Source organism: Camelina sativa, chromosome 15 (assembly GCF_030686135.1).
Source record: "Camelina sativa cultivar CO46 ecotype springtype chromosome 15, ASM3068613v1".
NCBI classification, from domain to species: Eukaryota; Viridiplantae; Streptophyta; class Magnoliopsida; order Brassicales; family Brassicaceae; genus Camelina; species Camelina sativa.
The window spans coordinates 10,664,564-10,680,719 of NC_141894.1; the positions used below are offsets into that span (position 1 = coordinate 10,664,564).

General features: G+C 35.3%; 3 protein-coding genes, 2 long non-coding RNA genes and 1 pseudogene across 6 annotated transcripts; 3 read left to right on the plus strand and 3 right to left on the minus strand.

The window, feature by feature from the left end:
- Positions 1–4,942: 4,942 nt before the first annotated feature.
- On the minus strand, positions 4,943–6,508 carry LOC104746414 (zinc finger CCCH domain-containing protein 59 pseudogene; annotated as a pseudogene). The gene has a single exon (XR_015582672.1). The product of XR_015582672.1 is annotated as a zinc finger CCCH domain-containing protein 59 pseudogene (transcript).
- A 663-nt stretch (positions 6,509–7,171) lies between these two features.
- Positions 7,172–9,026, plus strand: LOC104748356 (cytochrome P450 705A22-like). Its single transcript, XM_010470011.2, has 2 exons — positions 7,172–8,133; positions 8,220–9,026. Exons 1-2 carry the CDS (start codon positions 7,246–7,248, stop codon positions 8,874–8,876), a joined length of 1,545 nt encoding a protein of 514 aa, XP_010468313.1. The 5' UTR covers positions 7,172–7,245; the 3' UTR covers positions 8,877–9,026.
- Positions 8,996–10,810, plus strand: LOC104746415 (mitotic checkpoint protein BUB3.1-like; the record flags this gene model as incomplete). The annotated part of the gene is made up of 6 exons (XM_087487078.1): positions 8,996–9,158; positions 9,415–9,496; positions 9,566–9,646; positions 9,962–10,043; positions 10,120–10,220; positions 10,511–10,810. Coding segments are annotated over 6 exons (597 nt in total), but the record flags the coding sequence as incomplete, so codon positions are not given.
- Positions 10,811–10,847: 37 nt separating this feature from the next.
- On the minus strand, positions 10,848–14,553 carry LOC104748357 (RNA polymerase II C-terminal domain phosphatase-like 5). Its single transcript, XM_010470012.2, has 2 exons — positions 14,479–14,553; positions 10,848–11,776 (listed from the first exon to the last, which is right to left on the minus strand). Exons 1-2 carry the CDS (start codon positions 14,483–14,485, stop codon positions 10,848–10,850), a joined length of 936 nt encoding a protein of 311 aa, XP_010468314.2. The 5' UTR covers positions 14,486–14,553.
- LOC109129213 (uncharacterized) lies at positions 13,289–14,903 on the plus strand. The gene is made up of 3 exons (XR_002035404.2): positions 13,289–13,430; positions 14,189–14,269; positions 14,392–14,903. It is a non-coding gene; the product is annotated as an uncharacterized LOC109129213 (long non-coding RNA).
- A 406-nt stretch (positions 14,904–15,309) lies between these two features.
- On the minus strand, positions 15,310–15,999 carry LOC147926476 (uncharacterized). The gene is made up of 2 exons (XR_015581463.1): positions 15,891–15,999; positions 15,310–15,722 (listed from the first exon to the last, which is right to left on the minus strand). It is a non-coding gene; the product is annotated as an uncharacterized LOC147926476 (long non-coding RNA).
- Between the last annotated feature and the right edge of the window lie 157 nt (positions 16,000–16,156).

Consider the following 16,156-nt stretch of genomic DNA (forward strand, 5'->3'; position numbering starts at 1 on the left):
ATTCACAGCACTTACAATAAGCGAGAAACGATTCTCGTTGATTGCCCTTCCACATAACTCTGACGGCAGAACAATCGGAGCATCATTGATCCCCAAATCCAAGTTTTGTAAAGACTTTCGAACATTGTCACTCATCTTTGTAGGATTGAATAGTGATTGACTGCGATGAACACCGATTATGATCCAAGAGAAGACTCCGCTTTTATAGAGAGACCACGGCGGTTTTCTTTGACAGTTATCCCTCAAGAAAATCGGGGGGACATAACTGCAAACAGTTATCTGTCGCAGACAACAACCGTCAAGATCCAAACCGAAAACGGTCTGCTTTGTCGGAAAAACACTCTCACATAGGGAAATCGAATTTACAAGACGGTGGCGGTTGAGAAATCATGAATCGCCTTCGCGAATCGCCTTCGCGATCGCCTAGAGAGAGAAGAGACATTTTTACTTTGGGTTTTATACCAAGTGTCATTTATTAGCGAAGAAAGTTGATAAATTTTAACTCTAATACATTAAAATCTGTATAAGATATATATATATATATATATATATATCTATATATAAAGTTAACTTATTTTTCTTTTTTTTTTCCACATCAGCAACTACCTAAGCAATGCTATATGTATTTTTAATACATTAAAAATTATTATTTTAAATATTCATTCATAACATATTTATTACTTATAATTAATAATAGTAAAATATTGATAAAAATGAATTAAATAAAATTAATTAAATTTTAAAATAGTAAAAACAATAATAGAAATTTGTTTTTAGTAAATAATAATAAAATAATTATATAAAAATAAATTAAATAACATAAATGAAAATTTTAAAATAGTAAATACAATGAATTTGTTTTTGTAATAATGTTATTATTCAAATTTTAACCAAAACTGATCAAATTTCAAAATTTAGAATGGGTAAATGAGTTTTAGACGAAAGTAAAGGTTTAAATGCATGGTGGAGTAAAAAATAATTTGTGTAATTGTATCTATAAAATTTTAAACATAAAAATAAAATTGAAGTGAAACATTAGTTTTAAAGAAACATATACTACAAAAATTTATTATTAAATTTCACTTAAAGAAAAATAAAAGATTAATTACTCAACTCAACTTAAAAGTTTTGATCTAAAATGAAGACATCGCAGGGCTCACATTTTTTCTGGGAAAACTATGAAAAAGACTTTTGAAAAAATAATTTATCTAAAAAACTAAAATCAATAGTCACAAAATATATAAATAATGATATGTAAGTCGCTATAAAAAGTAACATGTGATTTGTGTAGCAAATTTCTGAAGACATATTATCAACTGGAGCTACAAAATTCTATAATATGATTAGAAAAACTAAAATATAAAACAAATTTAAGATTTCATTAATAGAAAATGCTTTTAACCCAAAACATTGGCAAAACAACATATTTTAAGTACACTAGTTTTTTTGAGAAGACAAATCTGAGGTTGCATCACAAAATTAACAAATGAGATTTTAGAAATACATGTAACTTGGATTAGTGAATGAATATTCATTGTCAAGTTTAACCGTTTCACTGTCTAAGCATTCTTGATTTGGTCAGAAAATTTATTATAGCAGGTGATGCTCTTGGACAACCCTGTTGTAGCTAAATAGCATTAGAAGTTGTTCATGAAACTTTGTATAGTTGCTTTTAATGTGAGATATCCATATGTTTAAATGATCTCTATTATAGGCGAACGACCGATATTTTACGTTAGAACTTTTAAAAATATATTTTCATGGGATATGAATATGGATGAACTCTTCAATGGATAGAATGTTAGAAGATTGTCGACTCTTGCAGTGAAGTTCTTAAGTCATTTTCTGTTACAGTGTTATCTATTGTTGATTTGTCAAAAAAACATTATTGCGACAATATACAATATATGTTATAAATATATTAGTAAAATAAGTATGGCATTTATATAGATTTATCATTTAAACTTCAAATGATTATATTTATATTCAGTGATTTTTATTGATACAAAAATTTAAATTAAAATCCCACACAAATGATGACATAACAAAAAAATATTATCTTCAGCAATATATATGTTATATATCATTTAGTAAAATAAGTTTAGTGTTTATATCGATTTATACTCAAAAGTTTGAATGATTATATTTGAATTCAAAAAATTATATTGATAAAATATATTTTAAATTAAAAATATTGCGTATGCGCGGATACAAATTCTAGTATTATATAAAGTATAAACAAAGGAATGATCGTGTTTTTATTTACGTGTAACTAGAACTGGATTGACTAAAGCTTGTAATATGTGTTTTATACATCTCTTGGTGTGCATGTGCAAGGAGAACATTAAACAATAACTTTAATATCTTTTTCCCAATGTTTTAAAATCCGACCCGGATGACGAATCGGACTACCTCTCGGGTCACCGGGTCACCGGGTCAACCGGGTTCGACCACGGGTCAATCGCACATCTGCAGGAATCTTCGAACACACATATGTATCCCCTTTCACGCCATCAAGATGGTGTTTCATCATATTATCACTTTGGGTCTTTTGATTGAATGACATACGGCCAAGCAATATCACTTTTTCTTTGGACTGAACGGTTTGCAGCTGCTTTTTCTTTATAGTTTTCCACTTCCTCTCTTACCATTTCCTGTTAAATTCACAACATAGAAATATAAAACACAGATCTGAAAAAGATTATACTAATAGTCTAATATTCTAAATCAATTAAACACATGATAATCACAAATAAAGATGAATTTTCAGAATAATAGAGAAAGATTAATATAGAACAACCAACGGTTTCTTACGCAAAGTATGAGAGATCAGAGATGACAAATAAGTTGAAGATGAGAGGTGTGCCATCGAAACTCTAATGGAATAAAAGGTTTTAAAATAATTGAAACTGTGAAACTTTATATTTTTTTCCAAAAATCAACTGAATTTTTTTGAACCACTAACCGGCCGGGTCAACCGATTCACCGGGTCACGGGTTAATAGCGGTTTTTTCTGGGTTTTGCCGGTTTTATTACTACCGGTTATTAGTACTATTTCCGAACCGGTGAAGTCTCCGGGTCGCGGGTTAACCGGTCGGACCGGCCGGTCCGGGCCGGGCGTGAAAACATTGCTTTTTCCTGAAGGAATCTTCACCTCCAGTTAATATGGATGAGGTGTTGTTAGTAATTCATAAAACCATCCATTGATTCAGTTAACCAAAATCAACATTTTATATTTTGTTTTCCGGCAATTATTTTGCTAATAACCCAATTTTCCAACTATGACACTCATACCGATTTCGCCAAAATCAACACTCATACTATTGGAAACTCGATTTTCCGGACTACGACAATCACCTAAATCACATCAACACCAACTCCTTTCAAAAAATTTAGATTAAGATGTTCAATATTTATTATTATTTTTACAATTAGAAATAATTTTTTTTTTTTGTCTCTCTCTCTACCAATTTTAGAAAAAAATAAAAACTAATCTCAACAGGCCCATTAAGCCCAAAATATAAAACGACGACGTAACAACGAATTTTGCAGAGCTAAAGTCTTTAAAAACTAGTAAGGCTCCGTCTCGGTCTCTCAGGTCTAAAAACTAATAAGCGACGTTCGAAGATTTTGTGAGCCAGTTGAAACAAGCGCCGGTCTAGTTTAAGTTCGTTTTTTGGTAAAATCTCAATTTCCCTCCAAACTTTTCATTCTAAAAGTTTTTGAATCTTTCCTCTTTATCTTCTTCCTCTCGACTCGACGATGGATCTGATCTTTTCGATTTCTGTGGTTTGACGACTTTGATTTATGGTTTCCTTTTCCGGTAAAATTTCTCTCTGCTTTTGTTTCTGAATTCAATTAAAATTTATAATTTGTCATATGATTTGGTTTTTGTGGGTTGATTGTTTCAGATTTTAAGATGTTTTAAGTCATTCTGGTGTTTGTAGAAGTCTGTTATAGCTTCCTGTTGTTGAAGAGGATGAAGCGTAAAAGAGGACAAGACATTCGTTGTGTCTGAGCTTCCCAGGGTAAGTTAGTTCAGCATTGTCTTGTTCCTTAAAATTTTTATCACTCTTTCTTTTTCAAATATTCCAAATGGTTGGTTAATAGGCTTCTTAGACATTCGTTGTGTGGTATTGGTGGAAGTCTCCTCCTTGCTGGTTTGAGTTCTATAGATCAGGATGATGCAAGGCACACTTTTGGACATTCTGGAGGTAATGCTATATAATTGATTTGGTAAACAATGTGTACTGCACAGTAAAGGTTTTGTCCTTATTATATGTCTTATGAGTAATAACAAAACTTTTTAGAAATTCCTTTTTGAATACTGCCGATCATATGCATTCTCATCAACATGTACCTTTTGGTAAAACTTGGGTTAGTATCTTTTCACTCACTTGCGCCTTCATTTACCATTTTATATGTGCTTGTTTCTACAACTAGATTTATTACTGGAATCTAACTTCAGGACACCGTTTTACCTTTAACTGTTTCTGTTTAAAAACATATAGTTTTAGGATGAGAAAATTTGTTTCTGTAGATGGGAGAAAGAGAGCAAAAGTTTATGTGGATCGGTGTCCTTTGGTCATAGTTGGTGTTTTTTGTTTTTTTTTTTTGTTAACTGTTTCCTCTAATCTATTGAGCTGCTAACATGGCAGATCTTCGACATGGCTCGTGTATCAGTGTGGCTGCTGATTGGAGTGATTGTGTATGTTCTCTGTGGCCGAAAAACACAGCTCGCTCGCCAATGCAGTTTATGTAACCACAGCTCATGCGGAGGAGATATATCGCGAACATGAAGGTTCTTTGGCATAGTCTGAGAAAGCATATCTTTGGGTTAACACATATGTAACATATAAGCGGCTGTGTATTATCTTTTTTATATGGATGAAACAAGAATGCCATAATTCTATTTGTGAGCTAAAGTTCCGTTCATAGACTCTTTGTAAATAATATGTATCAGCATCATAAATTCATAATCAGAAAACACTATACTCAAGTTTCAATTCATACACTCTTACAAATAATTTGACAAACAATATTCAATTTTGAGTCATATTACAAAAGAGATCATAATTCATATGTGACTAAACTTTGGTGCCAGCAGCTAAGCTCCATACTCGCAAGTTCCCAGACTTGTCACCACTAAATAGCAATCCTCCAGGACCAACTGTGAGTGTGCTGATCGTGTGCGTAGAGAACATCTTTCCTCTTTCTTCAAAAGATGGTAGGTCGTAAATGCCAACAGTTCCATTTTGGTAAGAGCAGAATATGATGGGTTTGGCCTCTGCATCGTGCACCCCACAAAGAGCATGAACACTCTGTTCTTGTCTGCGTGTATGAGTAACTTCCAAGCTTCCATTCTCAGAAAAAGCCCAAACTTTTATGGTCCCATCCAAGGAAGACGATATCAGACACTTGTTCCAGCATAAGAGTGACGTGACAGTGTCGGTATGTTGCTTCAGTGTCGTTACACATTGCAGGGTGTTGAGATCCCACACCTTTATTGTTTTATCGACAGAGCCAGAGTATAGTAGTTGACATCCAACAACAAAACAAGTGACTTCACCAGTATGATGTCCCTCGAGAGATGTGAGGTACTTGAAAGGATCAGACACATCAGAGTCAGTAGTAGCTTTCCAGACTGATATACTTCCCGAACTTGTTCCAGCAAAAAGCATTCCATTAGCAACAGTTATTGCATGAACCTGACCTGCAACTACACCGTCAAGATGCAAATCTTTACTGGTCTGAACATTAAAAGCCTTTACAGCGTTTTGCAAGCCAAGGAAAACCCATGAGCCTTCACTGATTAGAGATCCTGCAGCCGCCTCAGCCTGGAGGTTGATGGTATGTACACAATGACCAGTATGGCAGTCCCAAATCCGCAATGTATCATCGCTACTGACTGAAAAGAGTTTATCTGAACCCTGAGGGAGGGCGATCCCCTTTATATCTTTCTTGTGTCCTTCAAGCGAAGCTACCATGGCCAGTCCAGGGAAACAAGACCAAGAGTGTAAGAACTGGCACTGCTCACCCCTCCTGCAGTTTCCAGCTATCCAAAACTTACAACATACACTCTTTTCGGTGTCTGAAATAGCAATTTTTCTCGGCTGTTTCGACGACACAGAAACAGAACATCCTCTGCCTAAAACTGGTGGTTTTGTTGACCCATTGGCTTGATCCTTTCGTGGCCTGTTTCCCTCTGGTACTTTGTATTCTTTTGACGTCCAAACCAGATTCCTTGAAAACTTAGTTGGACCTTGTTTCTTCATTGTATTGTCCGAAGGGGCATAACGTCTTCTCGGAACGACATCTGCTGCGAAATCTTGCGGCTTTCTCTTGACTCCTCCCAAATTCCTTGACTGTGAGTATCTCCTTGGGGCCTCGTAATCCATAATGAGAGAAACGATAATCCAAACCTAACAATAATCGAAATCTGATGACTGAATCGAATCGAGAGAACAAAAGAGAGATTAGTTTTTTTTTCAGATGATGATCCGTAAAAAGGCTTAACACTGCCTTCCATTCTCTTTAATAAATAGAAAAAATAAATACTTAGAAAAAGGAAATTAATTGGTGATTTCCTTTCCGGCTTTCAATTTCAGAAAAACACGTTTTGAGAGGTTAGGGTTTAAGATATACTTTGGAGAGGTTGGTTTTACGGATGTTAAAATAACTAATTAAACCGGTTTACTAAATAAATGGTTAGGTCGGTTTTGGTTATGGTGTTTTTTTTTTTTTTTTTTTGGCAAAACCCTAAAAACGACTGCCTGCAAGTATATTACTTAAAATGGCGACGTATATATACTTGTTCTTGATAAAGTTTAACTTTTACCTTAGGCCATCTTTAATAGTTGTTTTATCGTAATTATAATTTGTTAGAAATATTTTTTGGGATACCTTTTTAAAAATACATTTTTTTTAAACATTTTTTGTTTTTCGGTTTAGATCCTCTATTTTATATTTAAGATATAATTTTTAGAGGTTAGGATTTAGTATATGGTTTTTGATAAATGTCTTTAAACTATGTAAAAGTGTCTTTAAAGCTTAAATCATAAAATAACATTAAATTCATAATTAAAAAATCTTAACACATAAAAAAAAAGGAATGGAGATGCTCTTTTACCATTTTCTTGATTTATAGTAAACAAATCATGGCCTCATAATAGTTTCATGAATTCTTAATAAGAACATTTCTCTGTGTAATTTGCCTCTTCTTCACTTTGATAAATACCGGCAGCAATGATCACCCTAGAATTTCAAAACTGCTTCATCTTCATCCTCTTATTATGTCTCTTCCCACTTCTCTGTTACTATAACTTCTTCAAGAAGCCAAGCGGCTTTAATCTGCCTCCGAGTCCTCCTTCTCTTCCTATCATCGGTCATCTTCACCTTCTTCTCTCTGCTCTACTCCACAGATCTTTATTGAAACTCTCCTCCAAGTACGGACCTATTCTCTATCTCCACGTCTTCAGTTTCCACGTAGTCCTCGTCTCCTCAGCCTCAGTTGCTTACGAGATCTTCAGGACGCACGACGTGAACAACTCGTATCGCGGCTTCACTCCTACCGATGATTCCCTTTTTGCCGGATCTTTCAGTTTCATCTCTGCTCCATACGGAGATTACTGGAAATTCATGAAAAAAGTCCTGGTAACAAACTTGCTTGGACCCCAAGCACACGAGCGGTCACGAGGTATCCGAGCAGATGAGCTAGAACGGTTTTATATGAACCTGTTTGATAAGGCTATGAAGAAAGAGAGGGTGGAGATCAGTAAGGAAACATTGACGCTCACTAACTACAGCATCAGCAAGATGATCATGGGGAGGAGTTGTTCAGAAGAGAGATTCAAGGCTTTGGTTACCGAGTTAGATATTTTGACAAAGAAGCTTTTCTTTGCAAACATGTTACGCGCAGGGTTTAAGAAGCTTGTTGCCTCACTGTTTAGAAAAGAAACGATGGTTGTTTCCGACAGATTCAATAAGCTGCTCGAAAGGATTCTTGTGGAACACGAAAAGAAACTGGACGAGCATCATCAAGGTGCGGACTTAATGGACGCGTTGCTTGTAGCTCACCGAAACGAAAAAGCAAAGCATAAGATCACAAGGAACCATATCAAGTCTGTTATCGCGGTAATTATGTTCATCCCTTCCAATTAGTTTCATTGACAAATCAAAAACTGTTCTGCCTATACGATTAACTTTTTGCAATACTGCAGGATCTTTTATTTGCAGGCACTGATAACTCGGTGAAAACAACACAGTGGGCAATGGGGGAGATCATTAACAACCCTAACGTTCTTGAGAGACTGAGAGGAGAAATAGATTACGTGGTAGGAAAGACAAGGTTAATTCAAGAAACGGATCTACCAAACCTGCCTTATTTGCAAGCAGTGGTTAAGGAAACGATAAGACTGCACCCGCCAGGTCCTTTCTTTGTAAGGTTATCAAAAGAAGGGTTTAATATAAGAGGGTTTTACGTACCGGAGGAGACATCACTTGTTGTTAACGCTTATGCTGTGATGAGAGATCCTGAAACTTGGGAAGATCCACTTGTGTTTAAGCCAGAGAGGTTTTTAGCTTCAAGAACAGAGAAAGAGGAGGAGAGAAGAGAGAAAGCAATTAAGTACATTCCTTTTGGAAGCGGGAGAAGAAGCTGTCCTGGAGAAAATCTAGCTTATGTCATTGTGGGAACTGCAATTGGAGTAATGGTGCAAGGGTTTGAGTGGAGAATCAAAGATGAGAAGAAGATTAACATGGAAGAGGCAGTTGTAGGACTGAGCTTGACCATGGCTCATCCTCTTAAGATCACTCCTGTTTCTCGAACCTCAAACCCTTTAATAACTTTGAATCTGTTAAAAAAAGGGTGTTCCTGAGTAAAAGGAAGCTCTGCTTTGTGTGCCCAAGCTTCCCGGTTTAGTTGTTAATTGTTCTGGTTTAGTTTGGTTTAGTTTGTGAAACCGTAAATAATTATGTACAGTTATTCAAGTCATAAATCGGTTCATATTCACCGACTTCAATTTCAATCAATCATCTTCTGATTTTGTTCTTTCTCCGATTCAAAAACCGTATCAGGCAGAATAGATTTGAGAAAGCTTTTGCGTTTATCTTCTTCTACTACTCATATGTGAGAGTCTGTGACGTTGATTGCCCAGAAAGTAAGAAATATTCACATGTGAAGGGGGTTTTGTAATTTGGATGAAAGGTTTTATTTTTATTTTTTGACGGAGAATTTTGGGTGAGTGTAGTGTTCTCTAGAACAGATCGTTACTGATTGCCATAGTTTATGTGTTTGTCGATTTTGTGAAATAGGAGATTGAAAATTCCGGGCTTATCATTAAGCATTGTGTACTGATGATTTATAAATTCCCTTTCTTTTCATAAAAATCAGAATACTTAGTCACTTTTTTACAGGATATGCTCTTAGCTCTGTGGAAGGAAAGGAAGGGTCGCCATGGAGTTTGTTTGATCTATCAGAGGCTGCTCAAGCTAAAAAGTGTTTTTCTTCTTTTCTCTTTTCCACAACTTTTTGACTTACAGGTGTATTTGTTGAACTTGTCCTCAGATATGCTTTCAAATGCCATCGGAAAACAGAGGCTGGAAGGGACATTGTTTACCCTGTAAATTCCATTGCCTTCCATCCAATGTGAGTTCTTATCTTAGATAGAGTCCAACTGTTTCATAGATTTCTAGATTTACTACTACTTACAGAACACAAGAAGGTTAAAATAATAGTTCAACTAAATAAGGACTTTGGAATTTAGTTCATAGCTGCTTGGATGCTAAATATGCTGTGCGTGTAAACAGTTTTTTGTAACCAGTTTGTTTTTGAGTCTAATATTAATTAGACAATATGTTAATTTATTCTTGGTCTGAGAACTAATGGGAAAAATTATAGTGCTGAGAAATCTCTCCTGCATAGCTACCTTCAAGTGTAATCATCTGAGATTTTGAATTGCAGTTATGGCGGCACCTTTGCAACTGGAGGTTGTGATGGTTTCGTCAATATTTGGGATGGTAACAACAAGAAGAGGCTATATCAGGTTAGTGATCATTATTCTCTGAGTGTTTAAGTATGGCACACAATTAATTTGCTCCTTGTTGTTGTTCCCTTTGTAGTACTCAAAGTATCCAACAAGTATCTCGGCACTGTCATTCAGTCGAGATGGTCAGCTACTGGCTGTTGCTTCAAGTTACACGTTTGAAGAGGGGGAGAAATCGTAAGTAGCTTGTTCCCTTTCTAATCCTTTTGAAGTTTTACAACAGTGTGCCTTTGAAATCTCTGATGATTTGAACTCTGGTTGAGTTGGCTGCTTAGAGAAAATAACATAGCATAGAAGTATATTGCTACATTAGAGAATCTAAACTTTCAGATCTGATCTATATGACCTTTAAACGCATCCTTTTTGTTTTTGTCACAAAACCGCACACTTGAAAAAGTTAATCTCTTTGTATTTGGTTTCGAGTTAGAATTCTCTTTAATTGGGTCTCTCTGTGTGATGTTTTGTAGGTATGAACCGGAGGCCATCTTTGTAAGAAACGTGAACGAAATCGAAGTGAAACCAAAGCCCAAAGTATATCCGAATCCTGCTGCGTAAAAAGGAAGAAACACCAAGTTAATTTCCTGTGTTGTTCTGTTTCTTTTTTTCTTGTATTTGCTAGGAGTGTCCCAAAGAGTTAATCAACTGATCAACGTATGTTTGAGCTTATAATTAACTAGTGAAATACCCACATTCACCGTATATGTTTTGAAGTCAATGTATCTTTGCAAACACATATTTATAAAATAGACAAACTTGCAATGCTTAAATGAAGTTTCTACAGAGTCTAAAAGACAGAAGGAGAGATCATTCTACATAATCTTTGTTGAATTCGAAGTCTATTTCTTGTAGCAGCGATCTAACGTCCTTCACCTCCAACTCGTCCTCGACCTCGACTTTGAAGAATCTACGGTGAACTTCCTTGAGTAACTTCAAAACATTCGCCAATCCACCGTTGCTTTCACTCTCGTCTGTCTTCTCCTCAGAGTAAGGCTTTGACTTTTGGACTTTGAGTCTGAAATAGGAGTACATGCTAATATCAACTAGGTTACTCTTGTGATAAGGCCAAACTTTACGCGTATCATCCACAATCACCACCCCACGCTCCTCAGCCAAAACCAAATCAAGCGTCTTCATATGAGGACTCTCTTCTTTTGTTATCACTCTATCCCCAAAATAGAGTTTCTTCGGATCAATCACCTCCAAAATATGCTTAGCGTATACGCGACTACCCTTTGTGTAAATATACATGGTGAACATCTCGTTGGCTTCTTTCAAGAAGTCGCGAACAAAAGGCCTTAGCTTTGTCAAAAATTCCATGGGATCTCCTGAGCCTTTGATTTTCCATAGATCGTCCCTCTTCGTTGAACCTGCTTCTTCGAGTAGATACTTCTCTGCTTCGGAGAGACGCGGAACCTCTTTAGTGTGGAGAAGCGTGTGGTCCAAGTCGAGTACAAGGTGAAGCTTCTTCTCGTTGAGACAAGATAATTTCGTTGTTAAGCACTTGGTTAACGCCAACGCTTCGTGGCTTAGCTGTAAACCTTGGAAAATATAATCGAACGCTCGGCCTTGCCTTTTGTCAATTGTTGATTTGCAGGCGATGCAGATTCCATGAAGTGCGTACCAGTGACCACAGATACTAGAAGAGGATAACGATAGCGATGACTCGTTGATCTTTGGTTCAATCTTTCGCCTTTTGGCTTGTGCTTCCGAAGAATGCTTTTCAACAACAGATATGATTTTTGATCAGAAACCTAGAGAGATGATCAAGGAGAGAAAAAAGACTTGAATTTGAGGTTTAACAGAGTGTTAGTAGTTTTATAGGGTTATAGAGACCCTCACTATAATATGGAACATTGGAAATAAATGTTTTTCTTTCATATACTGTACTAACTAAAAAGATAAATATGTAAAGTCTAAATTTGTTAATCTATAAAACAAAAGTTCATAACCCTATCAAAAAAGAATATAAATGCAACCCTATCATAAACTAAATGCAACCAACAGTTGTGTTTTTTCAATCGTACATTTTGGATATTTTCTGGAAAGTCGCGATGGATCATTAAAACGGTTATTTATGAAAAGTTGCAATTGTTCACTGTAAAGTTGTGTTGATTGGAATATTCACATCTTTTGAAATCTATATATATTTGTTTATTTGAATTGTTTTCATTTTGTTTGACATGACACAAAATCAACTAAAATTTCAATCTTAACAGTTTATACATTTTTCTAAATTATTTTCTAGCATTCATTCTTTTGAAAGTCAAGAAATTCCTCTAATTCTTGATTTAACAAAAGATTTTTGGAATGATGAATCTAATTTACATCATTTAGTTAATTTTAAATATAAAAGTTTAATGAAATACCTAGAGTGTTTTTCCAAGAGTTAGATGAATTAAATCGATACCTAGAGTGTTTTTCCAAGAGTTAGATGAATTAAATAGTGAGTTTTTGGATTTGACTTTTCAATATGGTAATAAAGATGTTTTCTATTCTTTGGTGATTTTGGTGTGTGCAGTCTGCTTTTCGTTTACTTAGAGAATCTTGAATCTGATTTCTTATAGCAAGAGATGGATTGGGATTTAGACCACTTGAAATGTTTGTTCATAAAGCCGTGGGTCATGCTGATTAGCCTTGTGAACTTCTGTGTGCGGTAACATCTGCTTCTGCGGTGAGATTGGAGATGGTCGAGCTACCCTACATTGGTATGTCTTGCGATTACTCCATTATTCTTGTTGGTTCCAATGTTTTTGGCTTCTTTCTATCCTAGGAACTTGCTGTAGAGGCTTTGGAGTCAACCACAATTTAAGTAATGCATGATTAGTTTTTTGGTTGGATCAAATCCAGTAACATTTTTCTATCAAAACTTCTATCTTAGATTCTTAGTAGATGATACTAAGAATGACTAAAGTAATATATATATATATATATATATATATATATATATATATATATATATATATATATATAATGACTAAAGTAAATGCCTGTTGATAAAATAGTGAACCATCTTAGACCTTCCCCAACGGAGGTTTTAAGAGGGGTTTATAAGAGGGGTTTTAAGTGAAAAGAAGGAAAAAATAAATCAGAAAATTGAAAAAGAATAAGAGGTCCTCTTATATAGTAGGCTCAATTTGTTTATAAGAGACGCTACGTGTCACCAATTGGTTGGGCAAACCGAGATAAAAAAATTTGATGGTCGATTGATTTTTGTTTTCTTCCTCTCCCTCTCTCTGTCTCTCTCTCGATCGAAGTCGCGAAGATGTTGGGGTCGGAGGATGGTCGATTGATTTTTTTCCTTCTCTTCCTCTCCTTCTCTCTCTCTATCTCGATTGAACTCGGAGGAGATTGAATTCGGATATTGCCCATCTCGGCTTTTTGATTCCGGTGAGTTTTTTGATTTCTAATCTCCTCATTCGAATCTTTTCTTTGTTTTTGGTGTAAATTGTTTCGAAACATTGGATTGTCATGCATATGATTCTCTGTTTTTATCGGTGTTTGTGTGATCAAGTTTTGAACTTTCGAATTGGGTTTGGTGATGGTGGCTTGAAGGTGTTTCATGCTTGTTCTTTTCGCAATTGGCTAAATCCCAAACTGAGAACTCACAATTTCAGAATGCAATAGATAGGCTAACATAGGTGGAATAAGGGTTTCTGCAGAATCCAATGCTAACATCGGTGGCTAACAACACTCTCTGTTTTTCGATTGCGTCGTTTCCATCATCCACGTTCCATTCTCATCGACCTCATCGACTTCTCGTCTTTTCGGTGTCCATTGCTTAAAGTTTTCTCTTTAAGTCATCCTCTCTTTTATATTATGTGGTTCGAACTCAGTTTTGTTTTTTGCTTGGCTCTTGTGCGAGTCTTCACACTTTCTGTTGTTATGTTGTCATAATTTCATCTCTAAGTGTGTTTGTTTTCTCGGTTATGTTTGTTTGTTTTTTTCATTGTTGTGTATTAGAGTTATGTCTTGAAGTTGCTTACCGAGATTTTTGAATTCCATGTCTTTTCCTTACATCTGGAAACTATTGGATTGAAGGATACATCAAGAAGGTGTTCTGTTCAAAAGTGTGGAGCGAAACTTAAAGATTCGGTTTTACTTTAAGAAACGTAAAAATGAATCTTTGTGTGACTCTTATGCTGCAGGATGCTTTGCCTCCAAAAGAAATTGATCCTGCAAGAGAAGCACTGCAAAATGGCTGATCTTGTACTCTGCTTGGGTACCAGGTAATCAATGACCAAGAACTCTCATGTTTGTTTCCTTAACACTTTGATCATTTAGCCAAGCACATCAGAAATGTTTAAACAGTGGGAAGTTAATTTGTCATGCTGATGCTATTCTTGCAAAGGCAGCCGATGTTTTGCGGAGACGTCAGGAAGAAGAGAAAAGCTCTGTAATGCTGGTTGCAACTATTGGTGGAATCTATTGGTGGTATAAGACATCTTCACATCCTGCTGCAATTTTAGCTTTGAGAGGTTTGGGTTAGAGGAACGGTTGCAGCGAAGCCAGGAGAGTTCTCTGCCATTGTCAATGACCATGGAGATGTTTTGAGGAGGAGTGCTGACGGTGAGAGTGACGTTGTGGTGGAAATGGAGTTTGTCGGTGGGTCGATGATCCGTTGGAGTTATTTGTGTCTTTAAAGGCAAAACAAGTGTTTGAGATGAAGATGAAGATGAAGAAGAAGAAGAAGAGAAACATTTATGTGTTCTCATGAGTAGAATAAGAAGAAGATGAAACAGAGGATGTAATCTTGAGAACGAAGTTTTTTTGATTATTGTAAGTTTGAGAAAATTTTCAAATTAAGAGACTCAAAATTAAAACCCACCATTGGAGGGCAAAAAATGAATTAAGATTCCCAAAGTTCTTATCCTATTAAAAGTACAAAATATAGTAATTAAAAATTTAAGAGCTCCAAAAATATAAAGGGATTTTTATGAGAAATGCTATTTTTGAAATGAAACTTTTAAGAAATGCCATTTTATAAATTTTCTTCTTGAGAATGCCACTTTTAAATTTTGCCACATGAGAAAAAGACTAAAATACCCTCTAAATTATAAAATGAGAGAAAAAAGATTTTTTTTGTATTTCTAATTAATGAGGACATGTTATTGTCTGTTCTATTATAGTCCATCAAGCTATTGCGATGGACAATATAAAAGTTATAGTAGACAATAAGTGCAATATTTGCAATTGTCCATCAAATAATGTAAGTTGTAGAAATAAAGTTGTAAGTAATGGAAGTAGTAAAACAAATAGAAAAATATTAAAATATGGATAGAACAAAAGCTATTACATGTTATTACATCTGATTATGAATCATGATTAGTTGTCCATCAAAATGAAAAACAGGATAGACAACAAATTAGGAGATGGATATATTAAGTAGGACCAGATCTGATATATTGAAAGACAAATATCATGTCATAGAGTAAAACTTGGCTGGAACATGGATGATATCTTCTGGAGATGCATTACTTATTTTCATTCTCTAATCTATCATTTGTGGTAGTATATCTGCACAATTGACAACAAGTTAGAAAATAACAAATGAACATATTTCAGATCGAATCTGGTCCACCGATTCAGGTCCATCGAATCTGGTCCATCGATTCTAGTCCATCGAATTTGGTCCATCGGATCTGGTCCACCGGATCTGGTCTACCGGATCGTCCAACGAATCTAGTCCACCAGAAAAAATAACGGATCAGGTTTCAGATCTGGTCCATTAAAGTTGTATAGAGAAGGAAACAAACATAAGAAACTCAAAGAGATATAGAGGTTTTGAGAAAGAGATGAAAAAGATGAATAATTCTAGGTGAGAGAGATGGGATATCATTGTTGCTCCACCATTTGTAAACACCTCTTCACTGATTCGATCTCTGCTGTTACAATCAAGTTCTTATCTCTCTCTGGTGAAGTGAAAAAATTTTCAAATTCATGGAATGATTTATTTGTTATTGAAAAAAGAAAGAAGAGAGAAGAAGATAGAGAAAGATCGATAATATGAGAAAAGAAGAAAGATAATATAAGGGTAGTTTTGTCATTTTCAGTAAATCAAAGTGGGTCCTATGGCATTTTAGAAAATGTTAAGTTGAAAGTGGCATTTCTCTTGA